Raw genomic sequence first — 20,696 nt, 5'->3', positions numbered from 1 at the left:
TGATGTTGGAGAAGAGAAGAATCCGACCTGTAGAAATCCTTTTCTTTTCCGGGGAGATAAGCCAGTGGACATGGAGCGCAGCTTTCTTTCTCTCTCGGTTGAAAACACAAGAATGGTCACAAGTATGGGGGGAAGTGGGGGACGTTTGGACAGTGGCAAACTCGTTTTAGACAGCTTAATTCTTCACCCGCTCGAAAGTCACCATCAGATTGCAAATGGGTCTTCTCCTGACTTTAGACTCGCCCTATATAATGCATTTTCTGTTTTGGATGAGACGGACTGTCGCTGAATCATTATCTAGAACGGCTGTATATCCTGAGATAATTACCTAAGCCTCGGCAAAATATCTTGAGTGCTCATTAATAGCTATCCTCTACGATCATTATAAAAGGTGGCCCCATACCTTTGTTCGGTTCACAAGAAAGGTGCCGTAAATCACATACGAAAGCCTAAAAGCATGAAAGCCCTAAGCATAATATTAGATGAGAGCATTTCCTGGCCTGTACAGCAAAGCTTTCATCAACGGATGTCATACTTCTCCAAAGACTTTGAACTCAAGGTATCTAATGGTGGACGAGCGGCTGTCTAGATTATCTCATCATCTGGAAGATATGGGACCTTATTGTAGGCTTCCTTTTTTCTCCATGTCAATTCGCTAATGAGTTTAATGTTCTCTTAAAGGATTATAAACCTAATCTGTAGACTGAGGTCTGGTTAATACATTATTTAGGGTTCTCCCACAAATCTGTCAAGTTGTTTTAAAAAAAATTCTATTTAGCAATTTTTTTTAATTATTTTATATGGCAATTTTGTGACATCCAATATGGCTGCCATTACAGATCCTGTAAGAGATGTCACCCAGCTTTTTAATTTTAATAAATGGCAGATCTGCCCAGTTACACCTCTCGTGTTTTTGGATAAGATATTGGTGAGCATCCCAATCGGAGCAATGGCGGCCATATTGCTTGTATATCCTATGGCTAGACTAATATATATAATTGTCTTATCCCGTCTGTCTGTCCTTCTGTCCAGGAAATCCCGCATCGCTGATTGGTCGCGGCCGGCGACCCGCGGACCAATCAGCGATATTGGCGCCAAATTTAAACACCGCTGTGCTGATAGATCGCGACCGCCAGCCGCGACCAATCAGCGATTTTGCCGCCAAATTTAAACACGCTCTCCGGCCCTCACTAACACGGTTCGCTGATTGGTCCCAGCCGCGACCAATCAGCGATATTGGTGCCAAATTTAAACACCGCTCTGCTGATTGCGCCCGGTGTACCGCATACATATTCTAGAATACCCGATGCTTTTGAATCGGGCCACCATCTAGTATTTGTATAATTACCAATATGCACAACACAAATTCAATACTTTTAAAGGGTAACTAAACTTGTAATGCTATTTTTATATGTTATAGCTACTTAAAAAGCCTTGTTGATTGGTAGGGGAGAGACCTGAGACCCCCTATTATTGCGCAAATTAAAGGTAGAAGCACCTAACTAAGACATTAGCAAACACATAGCGATATAAGGGATTAAAAGACAACCAGTTCTCAGTACAATGCTGTGTGTGACTCCTGTATTGAGCAATTAGTGGGGGTCTCAGGGCCTGGGCCCCCAATATCAACTTGACTTGTAAGGGGCTGTAACATATGAAAAAATATTTAAAATGTAAGTTTATTTTAAGGCCATTTTTGGGTATGGTTTTGCCAAGCCATTTTTTCTATTTTGGTCCGGTGTGCAGGACTGTTTGGGGAGCAAAATCGGGGTTGTTGGCAAGCATGTACTTGTGCTCCATGTCTATAAGGGCCGGTTCAGACGTCCGTTTTTCGCATCCGAGCTCTATTCGTATTTTTCATGGACAGAACTTTTATCTAGTATTTTTATCATCCCATTTTTATTTCAGCTCAAAATCTTGGAGACATGACCAATACTTGATCCGAGTGTCGGATCAAAGTCGGCAATGCAAGTCTTTAAAAAAATCAGACCGCGCTCCGATACCGTCTGTTTTTTACCAACTTCTAGGCAGAAGATGGGACAGAACTTTTTTCTTATCTGAGAAAAACTGATGAAACTCGGATAGAACTCTAAATAAAATCGCTGATGAAACCAGGACCGGTTTTCTCTGAATGAACCCTGACTCTCATAGGCAGTTCGTCGGCAGCTAATAGAGCAGTGGTCGCACATGCTCACTAATGCACCGTTTATACAGGGGGCATTGAAACTGATCTCTGGCTCGCTAATATGCTCAGCAATCATCTTTTTTTTTTCTCTATCCTGTAGATAGGTGATTAATGTTGTTTATGGGATGACCCTTTTACGTGCAGTAACTCGACAGAAAACATTAAGTCGTTGTTTAAATAGCATTTCTGTATAATTTTGCTATTTATTTGCTTCTTTCCTGTTGGTTGTGCCGGCGATCCAGTTCTGTTCCGGGGGAAACTCAAAAGCTTTGTAGCTTCTCTGAGAATCTGTCGCCAGGCTACAAAAGTGATATGCCGGAAATCTTCATCATGCCAAGCAGTCTGTACCGATTTAACACATGTACTACAAAAAAATATTGTGTAAAAGTGTCCTAGAAAAAAAAACTGTATTTTTCAGCAATCAGAAACAGCCCCACATTTATCACTATGGTGCAAGCGAGTACCATTAGGCAGAGCGAGTCCATGACTGACGGCCTTCTTTGTAAGATTATGTATATATGGATGACTATCAATCACAGGATAAGGCAAGTTTAGGCAACCTGGGCAAATGCCGGAGGTCCCCGAGATTAATATAACCAGGAACATCCAATATTATTTAGTGATCGATTGTGGTGGCATTTAGAAAGTGAATTATAGGAATATGGAGAGTGTTACTTGGATACTGATGATATAGCGCTATTGTTTTAGGACTATATGGCGGTGTTATGTATGCTGAGATTACAAGTTCCCACAAGATAGTGTATAAATCTTCCCAGCGTCTCTACACTACACATGTCCATCGTGACATGGTGTATCTAGTGCAAGGCCTAAGGGAGCAATGTCATGGCCCCCTCACTAATCATTACACAGTCTTCCTCAATTTTTTTATACATTTTCATGAAATTAAAAAATGATAAAGCATTACCAAACTGTATGAAATATTAAGCTGAACATGCACTACTTTAAAGGGAGTCTTTTATATCCAAAATCTGTATCAAAGTAAGCACAGGTCCTTGTAGGGAACCTTGGAAGAAGAACCTTTCTTTTAAGATTCGGCAGGATAGTTTTTAAGAATGAGATGTGCGGGATCTCAGAGGTACAGTGTCCATTTTAGGACATGAACAGATATCAAAATCAAACATCAGAATGATGTCAGTTTGAGGCTAAATACCCTGTCTGACGAGTGACTCTGAGTGACTTTTACAACTGTAATAATAATAAGAATAAAAAAAAAAGTAACTGTTTGCTGATGGGACTTGAACCCAAAATTCTGTGTACCAAAGCCAGTGGACTAACCACTAAGCTATAAACTCAGTTGTAAAATCCTAGCAGTTCTATTTGGTTATATGATTTTCAGTGCAAACTTGTCTAAAACTCATTGGGACTTATGCACAGACTGCAAGCAAGCCAAATTCAAATGATGTTTGATTTTGATGTGCGAGTCTGAAGGGTGACTTTCTTCAAACATCAGAATCAGAATCACAATGACTTTTAGTCACCCTGAGTATTTTCATAGTTGATATCATAAGACAAGAAAAGCGATCAGTTAGTATCACTTGACTGGATAGCTTAATGGTAAGGCATCAGCCTCTGAAACTACAGTGTTAAGAGTTCAAATCCTGATAAGAATAAAAAAAAAAAAATTTAATTATGACCAGGGCTGTGGAGTCGGAGTCGGTGCTCATTTTGGTGGAGTCGGTATAAAATGGACCGACTCTGACTCCTAAAATATATGATAAATTGGGTGCAGTAGATCAATGCAGTTTGTGGGGAATATTTTTTCATAGGAATTTGGGAAAGTTATGAAATGTCCTATAAATGGCTGTCCTATTCCTGATCTAAGGCTACATTCACACACAGCGTTTTTGCTGCATTTTTTTGAGGATACGTTTTTCAGCTGCAAAAGCACATCAGCTTTTTAAAAAACCACATCACCTGAAAGGTTTTTGAGCTCATAGATAATGTTTTCAATAGCAAAAGCAGATTAGAAAAACGCTGCACAAACTGACATGCTCATTCTTTGTGAGGATCCGTTTTTGAGCCCAAAAACGGATCCTCACAAAACGATGTGTCTGAATGTCATATCTTGAAATCCATTGACTTTGCTGGGATGCCCAGAGACGCAGCATTTCACTGCAAAAAACGGATCCGCAAAAACGCTGTGTGTGAATCATGGCCGTAGCCAGCAAGGGGCAGGGGGGGGGCAGCTGCCCCCCTAGAAGCAGGGGCACGCACCTATCAAAACTCACTTGTATGCTGCAGTGCTCCCATCCTGCACTGGCTCCAGACTGCATGGGGCAATCTCCCCTCCTCTGTCCTGTCTTCTGCCGTCTTCACCAGAGAGAGGAGGGGGAGGGGTGCCTGCCCTGCACAGGATCCGATTCCTGGGCCCCGAGCTGGAGAAAGTGAAAGTACTACTGCTCATCTCTGTCACAGGAAGGTAACTAATGCTAATATTGTAGGTGATTATTATGTGCTCGCTGTACAATGTGTGTGAACTATATGTGCGATATGTGCCATGTACTATTTGCTGTCTGTAGCTGTCATCTGTCTATCACACTCTATCCCTCCATCTATCCCTCCATCTATCCCTCCATCTATCCCTCCATCTATCCCTCCATCCATCCCTCCATCCATCCCTCCATCCATCCCTCCATCCATCCCTCCATCTCTCCTTCCATCCCTCCTTCCATCCCTCCTTCCATCCCTCCTTCCATCCCTCCTTCCATCCATCCCTCCATCCATCCCTCCATCCATCCCTCCATCCATCCATCCCTCCCTCCATCCATCCCTCCATCCATCCCTCCATCCATCCCTCCATCCATCCCTCTATCCATCCCTCTATCCATCTATCTATCCCTCCAGCTATCCATCATTATATTCTATCTAAATATCTTTATTGTATCATAAAAATGATTAAATGTCTGATGTTCACATTGTACTACAATAAATTTTTCAGTTAAATATAAGCAATATATGTCGGAGTCGTGGAGTCTGATTCGGTGTAAGGGAAATTGAGGAGTCGGAGTCGCAGGTTTGGCTTACCGACTCCACAGCCCTGATTATGACTGTTTAGCACACAAACTACAGGGGTGTTTTACTCTTAATATCTGAAACTGATTGTCATCCTGATGTGTTAAGAGTTTCAGACATGCTGTCTATTTGCATGGTAAATTACATAGCCAAAGTAAATTGGGAGGCAATAATTTACTACATATCTATTTCCAAGTGACTTTATAGTTGCATAATTTCTTAAAGGGGTCTAATGATAAAATGTTTTTATTTCCATCCACCCAAGTACTGGCTGCAAACTCCCAATTTACTTTTGCTATGTAATTTACCATGCAAATAGACAGCGTGTCTGAAACTCTTAACACATCAGGATGACAATCAGAGTGTCAGATATTAAAAGAAAACAACCCTGTAGTTTGTGTGCTAAACAGTCATAATTAAAAAAAAAAATTGTATTCCTATCAGGATTTGAACTCTTAACACTGTATTTCAGAAGCTGATGCCTTACCATTAAGCTATCCAGTCAAGTGATACTAACTGATAGCTTTTCTTGTCTTATGATATCAACCATGAAAATACTCAGGGTGACTAAAAGTCATTGTGATTCTGATGTTTGAAGAAAGTCACCCTTCAGACTCGCACATCAAAATCAAACATCATTTGAATTTGGCTTGCTTGCAGTCTGTGCATAAGTCCCAATGAATTTTAGACAAGTTTGCACTGAAAATCATATAACCAAATAGAACTCCTAGGTTTTTACAACTGAGTTTATAGCTCAGTGGTTAGTGCACTGGCTTTGGGACACAGAATTTTTGGTTCAAGTCCCATCAGCGAACAGTTACTTTTTTTTTTATTATTATTATTATTACAGTTGTAAAATCACTCGTCAGAATCACTTGTCAGACAGGGTATTTAGCCTCAAACTGACATCATTCTGATGTTTCATTTTGATATCTGATCATGTCCTAAAATGGACACTGTACAGAGGAGACAGCACAGGCTCGAATGATTGAATGGTGTCAATCAATACATTGGGGGGAGGGGGTAGAAAGTCAGTAAAACCGTCTCAGAGAGGGTGATTCGGATTGTGTAGCCCTGCCCACAGTGCACTTAATTCCTCATTTTCATATAGGCAAAAAGAAAATATTTGCTAAAACTATCTTGAAGCTTTTTAAAAGAGACGCACAGTTTTTTTTTTAGTGCAAAGTGTCCTACAAGGACTTTGAAAGGACTTTCTTTAAGAGGATCAAAAGGATCTTTAACAGGTCTCCATTTTCCGATTGTGAGGAAATTAAACTTTAAAAAATTGTCCTGGTCTATCACTGCTACCAAAAAGCCTGTGTTGTAAATTATATGTGTTCTGAAACAAAATAATATAATGAAAATAAGTGTCTGCTGAGATACCGAGCATAGTCTAATGTGCCTTTTTATTTTACTTTGTAGGAGCCAGACCTAAAAGGCAGCATCGGACAAGTATGGACAGCTTAGATCTAATAAAGTTTCCTTCAGAAAAGGTGAGCTTACTGACATCAAAAGCACCACAGACATGTTATGGGGAAAGGGAAGGAGAGGAATCGGGCATGTTGGATGTCAACATGCACAATCGCTTGTTCCCAGAGGAGATAAGTTGCTGCCAGAGATAATATCTACTAGCGACTTATTCTGCTTTCAGGAATCTCTGTATAACATTTGTTTGAGGTTTATGTAAATTGAGGCTCAAGAAATTTCTCTTTTTTTTTTTTCCAAAGACGCAAAATGGTGACAGTCACCACACCCCAGGTGTAAAAAAGGACTTCTCTACAAAACCCGCGAGGAGTAAAAAATACAAAGAAAATGAGTGTTCTGCAAACTCAAAAACACAGGAGGGCACCCTGGTGGATGCAATGGATGTTAGAGTCCAAATGCCTCATCTGGTAAGAGACCGTTATTAAAAAGAGTTACTGTAAAATGAGAAAAAAGTCTAGAAATTCCAGATTATGTGATGAACATGGATAGATAAAGGAAATGTATAAGACGTTATTCAGAATAACACAATTTAACAAAAAATCCTAAAGGGATTTTCGCGCATCGTTCCTGTTATTGAATCTAAACAATCTGTAGCTGCAGATGACATTACATCCACAGTGACAGCGCGGCTGTCTGTCACATGACGGTATGGCGTAATGGCGGTAATACTGTACGAATACAGAATATGCTAAGCTGATAAAGCCAATAATCTGAGCTGTCTACTAGTTGGTTGCCCGTAAATTTGGATTTTTTTTTTATACATGCTCTTCAACCGATGACTATCTGTTTTTATTTTTGTCGGTATGATTTGTTGGAAATATGTTGTCTCAGGCATTATTTCCATCCTACATGGTGTGAAAAAGTGCTTGTTCCCTTCCTGATTTCTTATTCTTTTGCATGTTTGTCACACTTAAAGGTTTCAGATCACAAAACAAATGTAAATTTTAGACAAAGATAACACAAGTAACACAAAATGCAGTTTTTAAATGAAGGTCTTTATTATTAAGGGAAAAAGAAATCCAAACCTACAGGGCCCTGTGTGAAAAAGTGATTGCCCCCTAAACCTAATAACTGGTTGGGCCCTTAGAAGCAACAACTGCAATCAAGTGTTTGTGATAACTGGCAATGAGTCTTTTACAACACTATGGAGGAATTTTGGCCACTCATCTTTGCAAAATTTTTGTAATTCAGCCACAATTTCCAAGCATGAACTGCCTTTTTAAGGTCATGCCACATCATCTCATTCGGATTAAGGTCAGGACTTTGACTAGGCCACTCCAAAGTCTAAATTTTGTTTTTCCTAAGCCATTCAGAGGTGGACTTGATGGTGTGTTTTGGATTATTATCCTGCTGCATAAGTGCACTTCAGCTTGAGGTCACAGACAGATGGTCGGACATTCTCCTTCCGGATTTTTTGGTAGACCGCAGAATTCATGGTTCCATTTACCACAGCAAGTCTTCCAGGTCCTGAAGCAGCAAAACCGCCCCAGACCATCACACTACCACCACCATATTTTACTCTTGGTATGATGATCCTTTTCTGAAATGCTGTTACTTCTACGCCAGATGTAATGGGACATACACCTTCCAAAAAGTTCAACTTTTGTCTAATCAGTTCACAGAGTATTCTCCCATTAGTCTTTGCAATCATCAAGATGTTTTCTGGCAAAACTGAGACGAGCCTTTATATTCTTTTTGCTCAGCAGTGTTTTTTGTCTTGGAACTCTGCCATGCATGCCATTTTTGCCCTGTCTCTTTCTTATGGTGGAGTCATGAACACTGACCTTAACTGAGACTAGTGAGGCGTGCAGTTCTTTGGAAGTTGGTATGGGGTCTTTTGTGACCTCTTGGATGAGTTGTCGATGCACTCTTGGGGTAATTATGTTTGACCTGCTATTCCTGGGAAGGTTCACCACAGTTCCATGTTTTCGCCATTTGTGGATAATGGCTTTCACTGTGGTTCGCTGGAGTCCTAAAGCTTTAGAAATGGCTTTATAACCGTTTCCAGACTGATAGATCTCAATTACTTTTTCTAATTTGTTCCTGAATTTCTTTGGATCGCAGCATGATGTCTAGTTTTTGAGGATCTTTTGGTCTACTTCACTTTGTCAGGCAGGTCCTATTTATGTGATTTCGTGATTGAGAACAGGTGTTGCAGTAATCAGGCCTGTGTGTGGGGAAATTGAACTCCGCTTCCCAAAGATGTGATAAACCACAGTTAATTTATGTTTTAAGGGGGAGGGCAATCACTTTTTCACACAGGGCCCTGTAGGTGTGGATTTCTTTTTCCTTTAATAATAAAGACCTTTATTTAAAAACTGCATTTTGTGTTACTTGTGTTATCTTTCTCTAATATTTAAATTTGTTTTGTGATCTGAAACATTTAAGTGTGACAAACATGCAAAAGAATAAGAAATCAGGAGGGGGCAAACACTTTTTCACATCACTGTATTTCCATGCTGTGTTCTCATCATGTTTTACCTGTTATGTTTGGAGTATATGCTGAGCAAATCTCACCGCGAATGAAAGAGCCTGAAGTATTATGCTGTGCAAAATGGTGGCATGTCATACAGTGAGTAAATTAAAAAATATATATGTGTATGTGTATAATATCTACACTTCTCAAGACTGAAATTGCAACAGAAAAGAGGAAAAGTCGTGGAATTATGGAAATCACAGGATGGATAGACATGGTAATGATCGGCAAATGATGAAAAAATGGAAGCAAAATGTTCAAAAATCTCAATGTATTCAGTCTGTTTGAGCGCCATGTGCAGAAATCCCCGCACTTACAATATAGACTGCTATCAATGAGGTTACGAATGGTCGTCTGAGGGCTGTTCTGCAGCTGAATGCACTTGGGCATGAAAATCATCATGATCTGCTGCTGGCAGCTCCTATGAACTGACGTCCCAAATGTGGTCAATGGGAGACAAATCCGGAGATGTCGCAGCCACTTTTAGGCCACTCATGCTGCTGATAGTAGCACAAACAACATGCAGCTTGGTATTGTCGTATTGAAAAAAGTCTCCTGGGACACTTTGGAGAAATGTTGATCCTGTGATTTTCATAACTCCACGACTTTTCCTTCTTGTTGCAATTTCACTGTTGAGTAGCGTGTATGTATGTATGTGTATGTGTGTGTATGTATGTGTGTGTGTGTAGATATTTATAGTTTGTATTGTGTTCATACTCAATAGTCATTGTCTGCCACAAATTGCCTTCAAGTTGAAACTAATTATATTCTGTAATATACATCAAGTATCAGCAGAGTTTAAAAAGTTAAGTTATTGCCCTAGTATTAATGTATGGATCCAAATGAGCATCCACATTACTGTCCGCAGCCTCACTACTTCTAAGCAGTAATGATATACAGTGGCGACCAAAAGTTTTGCATTTTTTTAAAAGTGTGATTACTTCTGTCTGGTTGTTGTGATGCCATTTCCCTGGTGATGAATTGAAAGTGCATGAAGTTGTCATAATGCAAGATATTAATTTTAACCAAAATGCTTTTGATTATAGGTATGGTCATTTAATTAATGAAAACTGACTGCTAAAAGTTTTGCATCTACCATTTATTGATCACAACATAGAAAGTAATTCATTGTACAACGCCATAACTTAGTATTTTGTAGCATAACCTCTTGCTTTAATTACTGCACTGCACCAACTGGGCATTGAAGCCACTAAGGGATTCAAGACATCTTGAGGGATCTTGCTCCATTCCATTTGGATATCTGCGAACAATTCATCTTTATTGCTATGGGTAATGGCCCCAACTCGTCACCCTAGCTCATCCCAAAGGTGCTCTATAGGGTGTAAATCAGGTGATTGGATTGGTCATTGTAACAGGTGAACATTTTTCTTTGCTAATCAATTTTTGACTAAATTGGATGTATGCTTAGGATCATTGTCTTGCTGGAATTTCCATCCCCTGCCTACTTTGGTTTTACCATGTGGCAGCATTACATTCTCCAGTATATCCTTGTACGTGGTAGCATTCATATTTCCATGAATTCTATGCAGAGGGCCAATGACAGATGCAGAAAAGCAGCCCCAAACCATGACATTGCTACCACCATGTTTCACTGTAGGTGTTTGGTACCTTACATCATTACGTTTTCCAATTGGGCGGTATATTTAGTGCTGGCATCACTACCAAACAGATTGAACTTGGATTCATCCGACCACAACACCTTAGACCAATCTGTCTCTTTCCATTGGCGGTGTTCTTTGTTCTTTGGCAAACTCAAGTCGGACCTTCTGGTTCTTTGCAGAGATGAAAGGCTTCTTGGCTGGACCTCGTGCATTCAACCCTACTGCTCTTAGCCATCCTACCACAGTTTGGCGACTCACTTTGACCCCATATTCTTTGTTCATTTGGTGCAAAATCTATACAGCACTTTTATGGACATCAGATACTGACTTTTTCTTTATGATGTGATCAACTATTCAGGAAGTTTTCCGAGGTCGTTCACTTCTAGGTTTGTCAGCTGTTCCATAACCTTCTTTTTCTTTCTTTAATATACGTGACACTGGACTCTGAGAGCAGGTGAATTCCATATCTCCCTCTTTTTGGCTTTTGCCTGACTTCACTCTCAGAATAATAAGCTTCCTAACATCTGATGATAAATTTGGCTTTGTTGTTGCCATATTTTAACCTAAAAACACACACACACAAAAAAAAATATTAGGCAAAATTCGACTACCCATGACAAAATATGCAAAACATTTGGCCCAGCAAATGTTGAAAACTAACAGATAAAGGGATAAAACCACGTCAAACACAATTTCCGTCTTTATAGCTGACAACCATTTGCTTCCGATTTACCGAAATCTCCAGGAAAATGGCAACAGCCAGACAGAAGTAATCACACTTTAAAAAAAAATGCTAAACTTTTTTTTAAAAAACTTTTGTTTGTCACTGTAGATCCTCACAGCCCCATCATTAGTTTGTATCGCTTGAAGGAGTCAGTGCCACTTTTTAAAGGGGTTCACATTAGGGCAGCGTCTCCGCTCCATATGCAGAGGAGGTGGCGCCTTGGAAATCACAGTATTAATTGCCGAATTAAAATTTAAAGCAAGACGATCATCATAATCTCAAGCTTTAAGACATAATATTAACCCAAGTTTATGTGGACAATGGTCAGTCATCCCCTCTTCACTTTTGATTCTGTTTCCTTCTTGTTTCCCTAGCGTTATAAGTTTTTTTTTCTATCAGCAAAGCTGTTTTAGGGCTTGTTGGTTACAAGATGAGTTGTAGATTCTAGGGACACCGTCCATTTGATCATATAATGTACTGAAAAACAGGAAAAAATTCCGCTATTTTTATAAAGCTTTTAGAAATTAGCTGATAACTTTGTTTTGTCTGACACTACAATTATGGTAATACCAGATTTATGTATTTTTTTTTGTGTGTTACTACTTACTAAAGGTATGAGCTAAATATTCTGATATGTTATTTATTATGCATGCGGCAATACTAAATATGGCGATTATTTCTCTTTTATTTACATTCTGCAAAAAAATAGAGAGTGAGTTGAACTTTTATCTACTGTATAGTTCTCCAAGTGGGCTCCGGGACTTAATCGACTACGAACCCTTAGATCACCACTATACACAGTGCGCTGTAGTATCACATATAGTGATGCTTACTGTCTACAAGAGTTGATGACATAACGCTCTGATCTGTGTAGGTGACATATCTATTTTATCTTGTATATTACAGTGCAAGCATTATTTTTTTCCCATGTTTCATTTGTTTAGTAGCAGTTAGAGAGTTAGAATTACTTTCACCTCTTCCATCCTTGGCCCACGTGCCCTCAGCTTTGCCTGTGGACGAGATGTCAAATCAATCACATCCCTACCGGCCCTGGTCTCTTTTCCCTTAAGCCAACAGTATTGGACATTGGTGGCCTTGAACACTCCTGCAAGGGCATAAACAGAGAGATGTAATGCAAGAAGGAAAATGGTCTGACATGGCTGTAGGGGTGATGAAAAAAACCTGGAGGTGGGCTTACATGCTTACAGAGGACTTTCAACATATACACAGATATATGGTTCTTGCTGATACGATGGTTGCCTAATTCTGCAAACACGTTCACCTCACAGCTGTATTCAGGGGAGACATTTTAGTGGGTGCAAAGGCTGAGGTCGCACCCGGGCTCAGGAGGACCCAAACAGTCCCTTTGACCCACGTGAGAAAGTTGTTTCAAAGCCCCTCATATTTTTTTTCAGCCTGATCCAAATTTCAGAGTTTTCTCCTTTTAGGAGTGATTATCCAAGTAATACAGGCTGGATTTCAGGCCTGTGTGTATCCCCAGGGTGCTGCTGTCTTCATTAGATAATACAGGGTGGTCCAAAAGTAGGTGGACAGAAAATAATAACATTTATTTTAATTTATATATAAAATTATATTTGCTAACACAAGCATAACATTGACAATTGCATTTTATTTTGAACAATAATACAAAAGCCCTTAAATTTTATCAACGCAGGTGCTCAAACTGTTTTCCATTACAATTTGCACAGCTTTGAAGTCTGCCTCTTACGCTTCGACAAACTTTTTTGCACAAGTCTCTTTGGGTATTAATTTCTTGAAATGCATCTGTTATGTAATTTTTCAAATCACTGACACTTTTTGGTTTTCGACTATAAACTTTGTCCTTGAGTACTCCCCAAAAGAAAAAATCCATTGGGGTCAAGTCTGGTGAACGTGCCGGCCAATCAAGTGGGCCTCTTCGGCCAATCCATTTATTAGGAAATGTTTCATCAAGATACTCGCGGACCACTCTTGAATAATGTGGAAGGGCCCCATCTTGTTGGAAATAAAGGTAATTTGAATTAGGCTGTTGCTGTAACTGGGGAACAACTTGATTCATTAGAATTTCGAGATACTTATCTCCTGTGACTGCTCCATCAAAAAATATTGGTCCTAAAACACCAAAACTTGAAATACCACCCCAAACATTGACACCAGGCTCATGTAGTTGTTGCTCTAATGTTAAATGCATGTTCTCATTATACCAGTAAATACAATTATGTCTGTTAATATGGCCGGATAATTTGAAAGAAGCTTCATCACTCCACATAATGTTATCTAAAATTACTGGATTTTGTTTGATAAATCTCCCCCTTCATAACCTTATTACACTTTGTCCACCTACTTTTGGACCACCCTGTATATCAGCACAGCTTCTATCCTGCACTTATTTCCTCTTCATGTGCTTTCCTCCTGTTTCTTTTTCTGCCCCCCCCCCATGAAACTGTAGATACTTTCCTCCCTTTTCACAGAGGGAAAGTCTGTGCATCCCCCCTCCCCTCCCTGCTGTTATGTCTAACACTGAGAGAAGGGAGGGGAGCAGATGTCTGTCTGATTGACTATTTTTGCAGAGCTCCTAGGTAGATAAAGGACTTACAGACACTCTGCTGGAATTTTTTTAAGAAGCCTATTTAGAAAGTTGCTTAACTTAATTAAGGAAGCACATGAACAATAAAGGAAATTCTATGTGAATGTGTAAACAGTTTTTAAGCTTTTCTAGCTGTCAGTTAAGCACAGCTTGGTGTGATTAGGTGAGGGGACATCTTCATGGGGTAAATGGGGAGTTGTGGGCGGCCTCAGGATTCTTGTGTATTCTATGATTGCACACTTGCATGTTTCTAACATGATGAAATTATTGTTATGGGATTTATATACCATTCATTAGAAAGAGATTAATGTAGTGGGGGTTTCTCTGTAGAACACACAGATGACAGGTCCCCCAGAGAAAGGGCTTCTCTTTTTACTGGCTCTTTGCTTTGCCCAATCGTAGGGTTATTTGATCTAGAAACCCATTTTTAAAAAGTTATTCACAAAATCATAATGTGGTCTGTTTTCTATACATACAGAATTAATCATGTATTCCAATGCAAATTATTTTGTAATCTGCACTGATTGCAGCCATTGGCCATGAAATGATGACCCCCTTTCGACCCAGAGATATTTTTACCCTTCGTCTTCCTCCAGGGCTCTCTTTACCCTTCGTCTTCCCCCAGGGCTCTCTTTACCCTTCGTCTTCCCCCAGAGCTCTCTTTACCCTTCGTCTTCCCCCAAGGCTCTCTTTTACCCTTCGTCTTCCCCCAGGGCTCTCTTTTACCCTTCGTCTTCCCCCAGGGCTCTCTTTTACCCTTCGTCTTCCCCCAGAGCTCTCTTTACCCTTCGTCTTCCCCCAGGGCTCTCTTTACCCTTCGTCTTCCCCCCAGGGCTCTCTTTACCCTTCGTCTTCCCCCAGGGCTCTCTTTACCCTTCGTCTTCCCCCAGGGCTCTCTTTACCCTTCGTCTTCCCCCAGGGCTCTCTTTACCCTTCGTCTTCCCCCAGGGCTCTCTTTACCCTCCCCCCCCTTCCCACCCAAGGCACTCTTTACCCTCCCCCCCTTCCCACCCAAGGCACTCTTTATCCCCCCCCCTTCCCACCCAAGGCACTCTTTACCCCCCCCTTCCCACCCAAGGGACTCTTTACCCCCCCTTCCCACCCAAGGCACTCTTTACCCCCCCTTCCAACCCAAGGCACTCTTTACCCTCCCCCCCCTTCCCACCCAAGGCACTCTTTATCCCCCCCCTTCCCACCCAAGGCACTCTTTACCCCCCCCCCTTCCCACCCAAGGCACTCTTTATCCTCCCCCCCCCCCTTTCCACCCAAGGCACTCTTTATCCTCCCCCCCTTCCCACCCAAGGCACTCTTTATCCCCCCCCCTTCCCACCCAAGGCACTCTTTAACCCCCCTTCCCACCCAAGGCACTCTTTACCCCCCCTTCCCACCCAAGGCACTCTTTACCCCCCCCTTCCCACCCAAGGCACTCTTTACCCTCCCCCCCAAGGCACTCTTTACCCCCCCTTCCCACCCAAGGCACTCTTTATCCTCCCCCCCTTCCCACCCAAGGCACTCTTTATCCTCCCCCCCCCTTCCCACCCAAGGCACTCTTTATCCTCCCCCCCCAAGGCACTCTTTATCCTCCCCCCCTTCCCACCCAAGGCACTCTTTATCCTTCCCCCCCCCACCCAAGGCACTCTTTATCCTTTCCCCCCCCCTTCCCACCCAAGGCACTCTTTATCCCCCCCCCTTCCCACCCAAGGCACTCTTTATCCCCCCCCCCTTCCCACCCAAGGCACTCTTTATCCCCCCCCTTCCCACCCAAGGCACTCTTTATCCCCCCCCTTCCCACCCAAGGCACTCTTTATCCCCCCCCCTTCCCACCCAAGGCACTCTTTATCCTCCCCCCTTCCCACCCAAGGCACTCTTTATCCCCCCCCCTTCCCACCCAAGGCACTCTTTATCCCCCCCCCTTCCCACCCAAGGCACTCTTTATCCTCCCCCCTTCCCACCCAAGGCACTCTTTATCCTCCCATTGAATACATCCTCCAGCATCTCTAATGCTGTGGATTGAGCATGCTCAGATGCACCTTGTGATCCTGTGAAATAAAACATCTGATTGCTGGCTTGCAGCACCGCTCAGCTATGCTATGCTATGCTGAAGATCCCACTGATATCAGCTGCATTTGTACCTAATGACTAGGTGTAATTCATGAAAAACAGATGCACCTATGACCCTGTGTAATAAAACATCCCCTAGTCTAGACACTTTCACTGCATCCTCATTGCCCTGACAGCTGTGTTGTAGTGTGGCCCAGCTATTCTATGCTCAGCTCTGCTATAAATGCAGCTGACATCATGATCTAAAGATCCCCATTAACCATCGATGAAATGAGAAGTTTGTAAATATTAATGATTGGTCGCGGTCACTACATTCATAACCATCAATGGTCACCTCATCCATATAAATAAATAAAAATTGCCCATGTTGAGATCTGTCCCTATCAGAAAGCACAAAGCGAGCAGAGGGAGCGGTGCTGCTGGGAAATATAGTTTCTACAGGTATAAATATGACCGTTCCTTCTGCTCTGTGAAGTTGGATGCACGGAAGGATAGAAAGAGATGAAAATAAGAGTAAGGGGGTCCCTGCCTAGGAATCTCATACATTAGCGAAAACAGAGAGGCTACAAAGAGTATCTCTTGCTCTTTATGACTCGGCATATCCATGCATTACACAAACAGCTGGTTGCTTTCAATGAGAATAGTGTAATGCTTCAATTCATCTGTGGTGGCGCTGCAGGGAATTGCACAGTTGCTAATGGGCTAACAGATTACAAGTGATGTGACTCGTTTTAGAAGACGTCTGACGACTTTTGTGTACAGTGGTGTGAAAGTGTTTCCTGGTTTCTTATTCTTTTTCATGTTTGTCACACTTAAATGTTTCAGATCACAAAACAGAATTTAAATATTAGACAAAGATAACACAAGTTAACACAAAATGCAGTTTTTAAATGAAGGTCTTTATTATTAAGGGAAAAAGAAGTCCAAACCTACAGGGCCCTGTGTGAAAAAGTGATTGCCCCCTAAACCTAATAACTGGTTGGGTCGCCCTTAGTAGCTAGAACTACAATCAAGCGTATGCGATAACTGGCAATGAGTCTTTTACAACGCTTTGGAGGAATTTTGGCCACTCATCTTTGCAAAATTGTTGTAATTCAGCCACATTGGATGGTTTCCGAGCATGAACCGCTTTTTTAAGGTCATGCCACAGCATCTCAATTGGATTAAGGTCAGGATTTTGACTAGGTCACTCCAAAGTCTTAGTTTTGTTTTTCTAAAGCCATTCAGAGGTGGGCTTGATGGTGTGTTTTGGATCATTGTCCTGCTGCATAACCCAAGTGCGCTTCAGGTTAAGGTCAGGAACAGATGGTCGGACATTCTCCTTCATGATTTTGTGGTAGACAGCAGAATTCATGGTTCCATTTACCACAGCAAGTCTTCCAGGTCCTGAAGCAGCAAAACAGTCCCTGACCATCACACTACCACCACCATATTTTACTGTTGGTATGATTTTCCTTATCTGAAATGCTGAGTTACTTTTACGCCAGATGTAATGGGACATACACCTTACAAAAAGTTCAACTTTTGTCTTGTCAGTCCACAGAGTATTCTTCCAAAAGTCTTTTTGCTCAGCAGTGGTTTTCGTCTTGGAACTCTGCCATGCATGTCATTTTTCCCCAGTATCTTTCTTATGGTGGAGTCATGAGCACTGACCTTAACTGGGGCAAGTCTGGCCTGCAGTTCTTTGGATGTTGTTTTGGGGGGTCTTTTGTGACCTCTTGTATGAGTCGTCACTGCCCTCTTGGGATAATTTTGGTCACTCTAGGAAGGTTCACCACTGTTCCATGTTTTCGCCATTTGTGTATAATGGCTCTCACTGTAGGTTCACTGGAGTCCTAAAGCTTTAGAAATGGTTTTGTAACCCTTTCCAGACTGATAGATCTCAATTACTTTGTTTCTCATTTGTTCCTGAATTTCTTTGGATCGCAGCATGATGTCTAGCTTTTGAGGATCTTTTGGTCTACTTCACTTTGTCAGGCAGGTCCTATTTAAGTGATGTCTTGATTGAGAACAGGTGTGGCAGTAATCAGACCTGTGTGTGGTTAGGGAAATTGAACTCAGCTTCCCAAAGATGTGGTAAACCAGTTAATTTATGTTGAGGGGAATCACTTTTTCACACAGGGCTCTGTAGGTTTGGATTTATTTTTACCTTAATAATAAAGACCTTCATTTAAAAACTGCATTTTGTGTTTACTTGTGTTATCTTTGTCTATTTTACATTTGTTTTGTGATCTGAAACATTTAAGTGTGACAAACATGCAAAAGAATAAAAAATCAGGAAGGGGGCAAACACTATTTCACACCACTGTATATACCTGTGTCATGTTCGGCTTCAGTACCTAATAAGAGGCTTGTGTGTTTAAACAAATCACATAAAGCTCAAGTTTTCCTGATTCCGTCAGTGTCTTGTTGGGGACCTGTAACTCTTTCAGACTGTAGAGGGTTCGGTTAATTCTAGTTTGCCCCTTATTACAAGTTAAAGAGGTGTCCTAAAAGTCATGCAGCCCCTGAGGCAATTGGCTTGTACAGAGCAGCCCTCCTTTTTGGCTTATATAGAGGGGTCCTGATTGTAGGATGTTAGGACTCTAAAGCCCCCGTCTCACATAGCGAGATCGCTAGCGAGATCGCTGCTTCGTCAAGGTTTTGGTGGCGCAACAGCGACCTCACCAGCGATGTCGCTATGTGTGACACTTTGCAGCGATCAGGCCCCTGCTGTGAGGTCGCTGATCGTTGCAAAGTGTCCTGGACCTTTTTTTGGTCGTTGCCCTCCCACTAGTCAGCACACATCGCTGTGTGTGACCAGCGGGAGCAGCGAGCAGGCTGGTAACCATGATAAACATCGGGTTACTAGAGGCGCTCGCGCACTTAGTAACCCGCTGTTTATCATGGTTACCACTCTGCTACGGTGAGCGGTAACCTCCCGGTCACCATAGCAGAGTGGTAACCATGATAAACAGTGGGTTACTAGGTGCGTGTGTGCCCCTAGTAACCCGCTGTTTATCATAGTTACCAGCCTGCTCCTGCTTCAGCAGGCTGGTAACCAGTAGCAGGACATCGTGGAAAGATTCTTTCCACGATGTCGCTGATCGTTGGTGAGCCTGCCTGTTTGACAGCTCACCAGCGACCACATAGCGACGCAGCAACGATCCCTGACAGGTCGTATCGTTGTCGGGATCGCTGCAGCGTCGCTAAAGTGTGACGGGGCCTTAAGTTGGAGTCCTATCTCTAACTTAGTGGTTTTTCTGGTTCAGTTTACGACTGGTGAGAATATGAAATTCAGAACTTATGATTTCCAACAATCACCGACACATGGTGGAGTACTGGTTTATTTTATACCCTTCATGAATATAATCGTTCCTTACACAAATGTAGGCGTTTCTTAAATAATGCCAAATAGTAGAATTCATAGCCGCATAATAAGTTAGACACTCTCTGTGACCATCCAGCTAAGTCCCACCCGTCTTCAGTCTTTTTTGCTGAAGACTTTTCATGAGATACTGTTTTATTACTGTCATCATTGGTATACATGTATGCAATCGGCTCCCCCTTGTGGTGGCCGCAAGAAGAGAGAAATTTATGTCTATTCCATACATGTCAAACTCTGGCCCGCAGGATGGTTTTATTTGACCCTCGATACCAAAACCACCACCCCTATATGGGGCCATCATTGTGTAAGTAGGACTATGTGGGGCCCATTATTCTGTATGGAGGACAATGTGGGTCCATTATACTGTATGGAGGACTATGTGGTGCCCATTATACTGTATGGAGGACTATGTGGTGCCCATTATACTGTATGGGGGACTGTGTGGAGCCCATTATTCTGTATGGAGGACTGTGTGGGGCCCATTATTCTGTATGGAGGACTGTGTGGGGCCCATTATTCTGTATGGAGGACTGTGTGGGGCCCATTATTCTGTATGGAGGACTATGTGGGGCCCATTATTCTGTATGGAGGACTATGTGGGGCCCATTATTCTGTGTGGAGGACTATGTGGGGCCCATTATTCTGTGTGGAGGACTATGTGGGGCCCATTATTCTGTGTGGAGGACTATGTGGGGCCCATTATTCTGTATGAAGTAGTTTGAGGGGCTCGACTTTGTCCACGTTTTTCATTTTGGCCCTCTGTGTATTTGAGTTTTAAAATCCCTGATCTATGCGCAAGATGTAGGATCAGACTTGTGGAGCTCAGATTAATATAAAGATTAAGATATATTAATAATTCTGCACACAACTCAAACTTTTTAGATAAAAAAAAGGTATTTAATAGTGGACATTCAGGGTTATTATCAAGTTCTTAAATTTCTTTAATTAGTTTAAACATCATGAAAATAAGCACGTTTGCAATTGACTTGATTTTTCTATCTGCTGTCATTCTCCTTCAATGACAGCTTTTATCTTCTATAGTGCACAACTGGTTTCTATGGAAATTTGCCACCAGAGCCTGGCTGAGAGTGTGCAGTAGTTACATTCCAGGAGAGGGGTAAACTCTTAACATCATAGTCACTTCTCTAAGTCCATT

At 41.8% G+C, this 20,696-nt stretch overlaps 2 protein-coding genes across 11 annotated transcripts in view; one reads left to right on the top strand and one right to left on the bottom strand.

Annotated features, from left to right (window-relative positions):
* CARD9 (caspase recruitment domain family member 9) overlaps positions 1–20,696 on the bottom strand; it is a 173,761-nt gene that overhangs the window by 20,386 nt on the left and 132,679 nt on the right. The window lies entirely within an intron of this gene.
* The window catches only part of GPSM1 (G protein signaling modulator 1), a 242,000-nt gene that overhangs the window by 151,335 nt on the left and 69,969 nt on the right, over positions 1–20,696 (top strand). For all 10 annotated transcript variants that reach the window (XM_073640123.1, XM_073640119.1, XM_073640120.1 and 7 more), the window contains 2 exons: positions 6,641–6,711; positions 6,946–7,110. In XM_073640123.1, the coding sequence (XP_073496224.1) occupies positions 6,641–6,711; positions 6,946–7,110 (236 nt within the window). The remainder of the gene's footprint in view (positions 1–6,640; positions 6,712–6,945; positions 7,111–20,696) is intronic.

Source organism: Phyllobates terribilis, unplaced genomic scaffold (genome assembly GCF_046119375.1).
Source record: "Phyllobates terribilis strain yellow unplaced genomic scaffold, ASM4611937v1 Scaffold_7__3_contigs__length_470593459, whole genome shotgun sequence".
NCBI lineage: Eukaryota > Metazoa > Chordata > Amphibia > Anura > Dendrobatidae > Phyllobates > Phyllobates terribilis.
The sequence above is the reverse complement of the archived record's forward strand: the minus strand, read 5'-3'. Positions and strand labels throughout refer to the sequence as shown.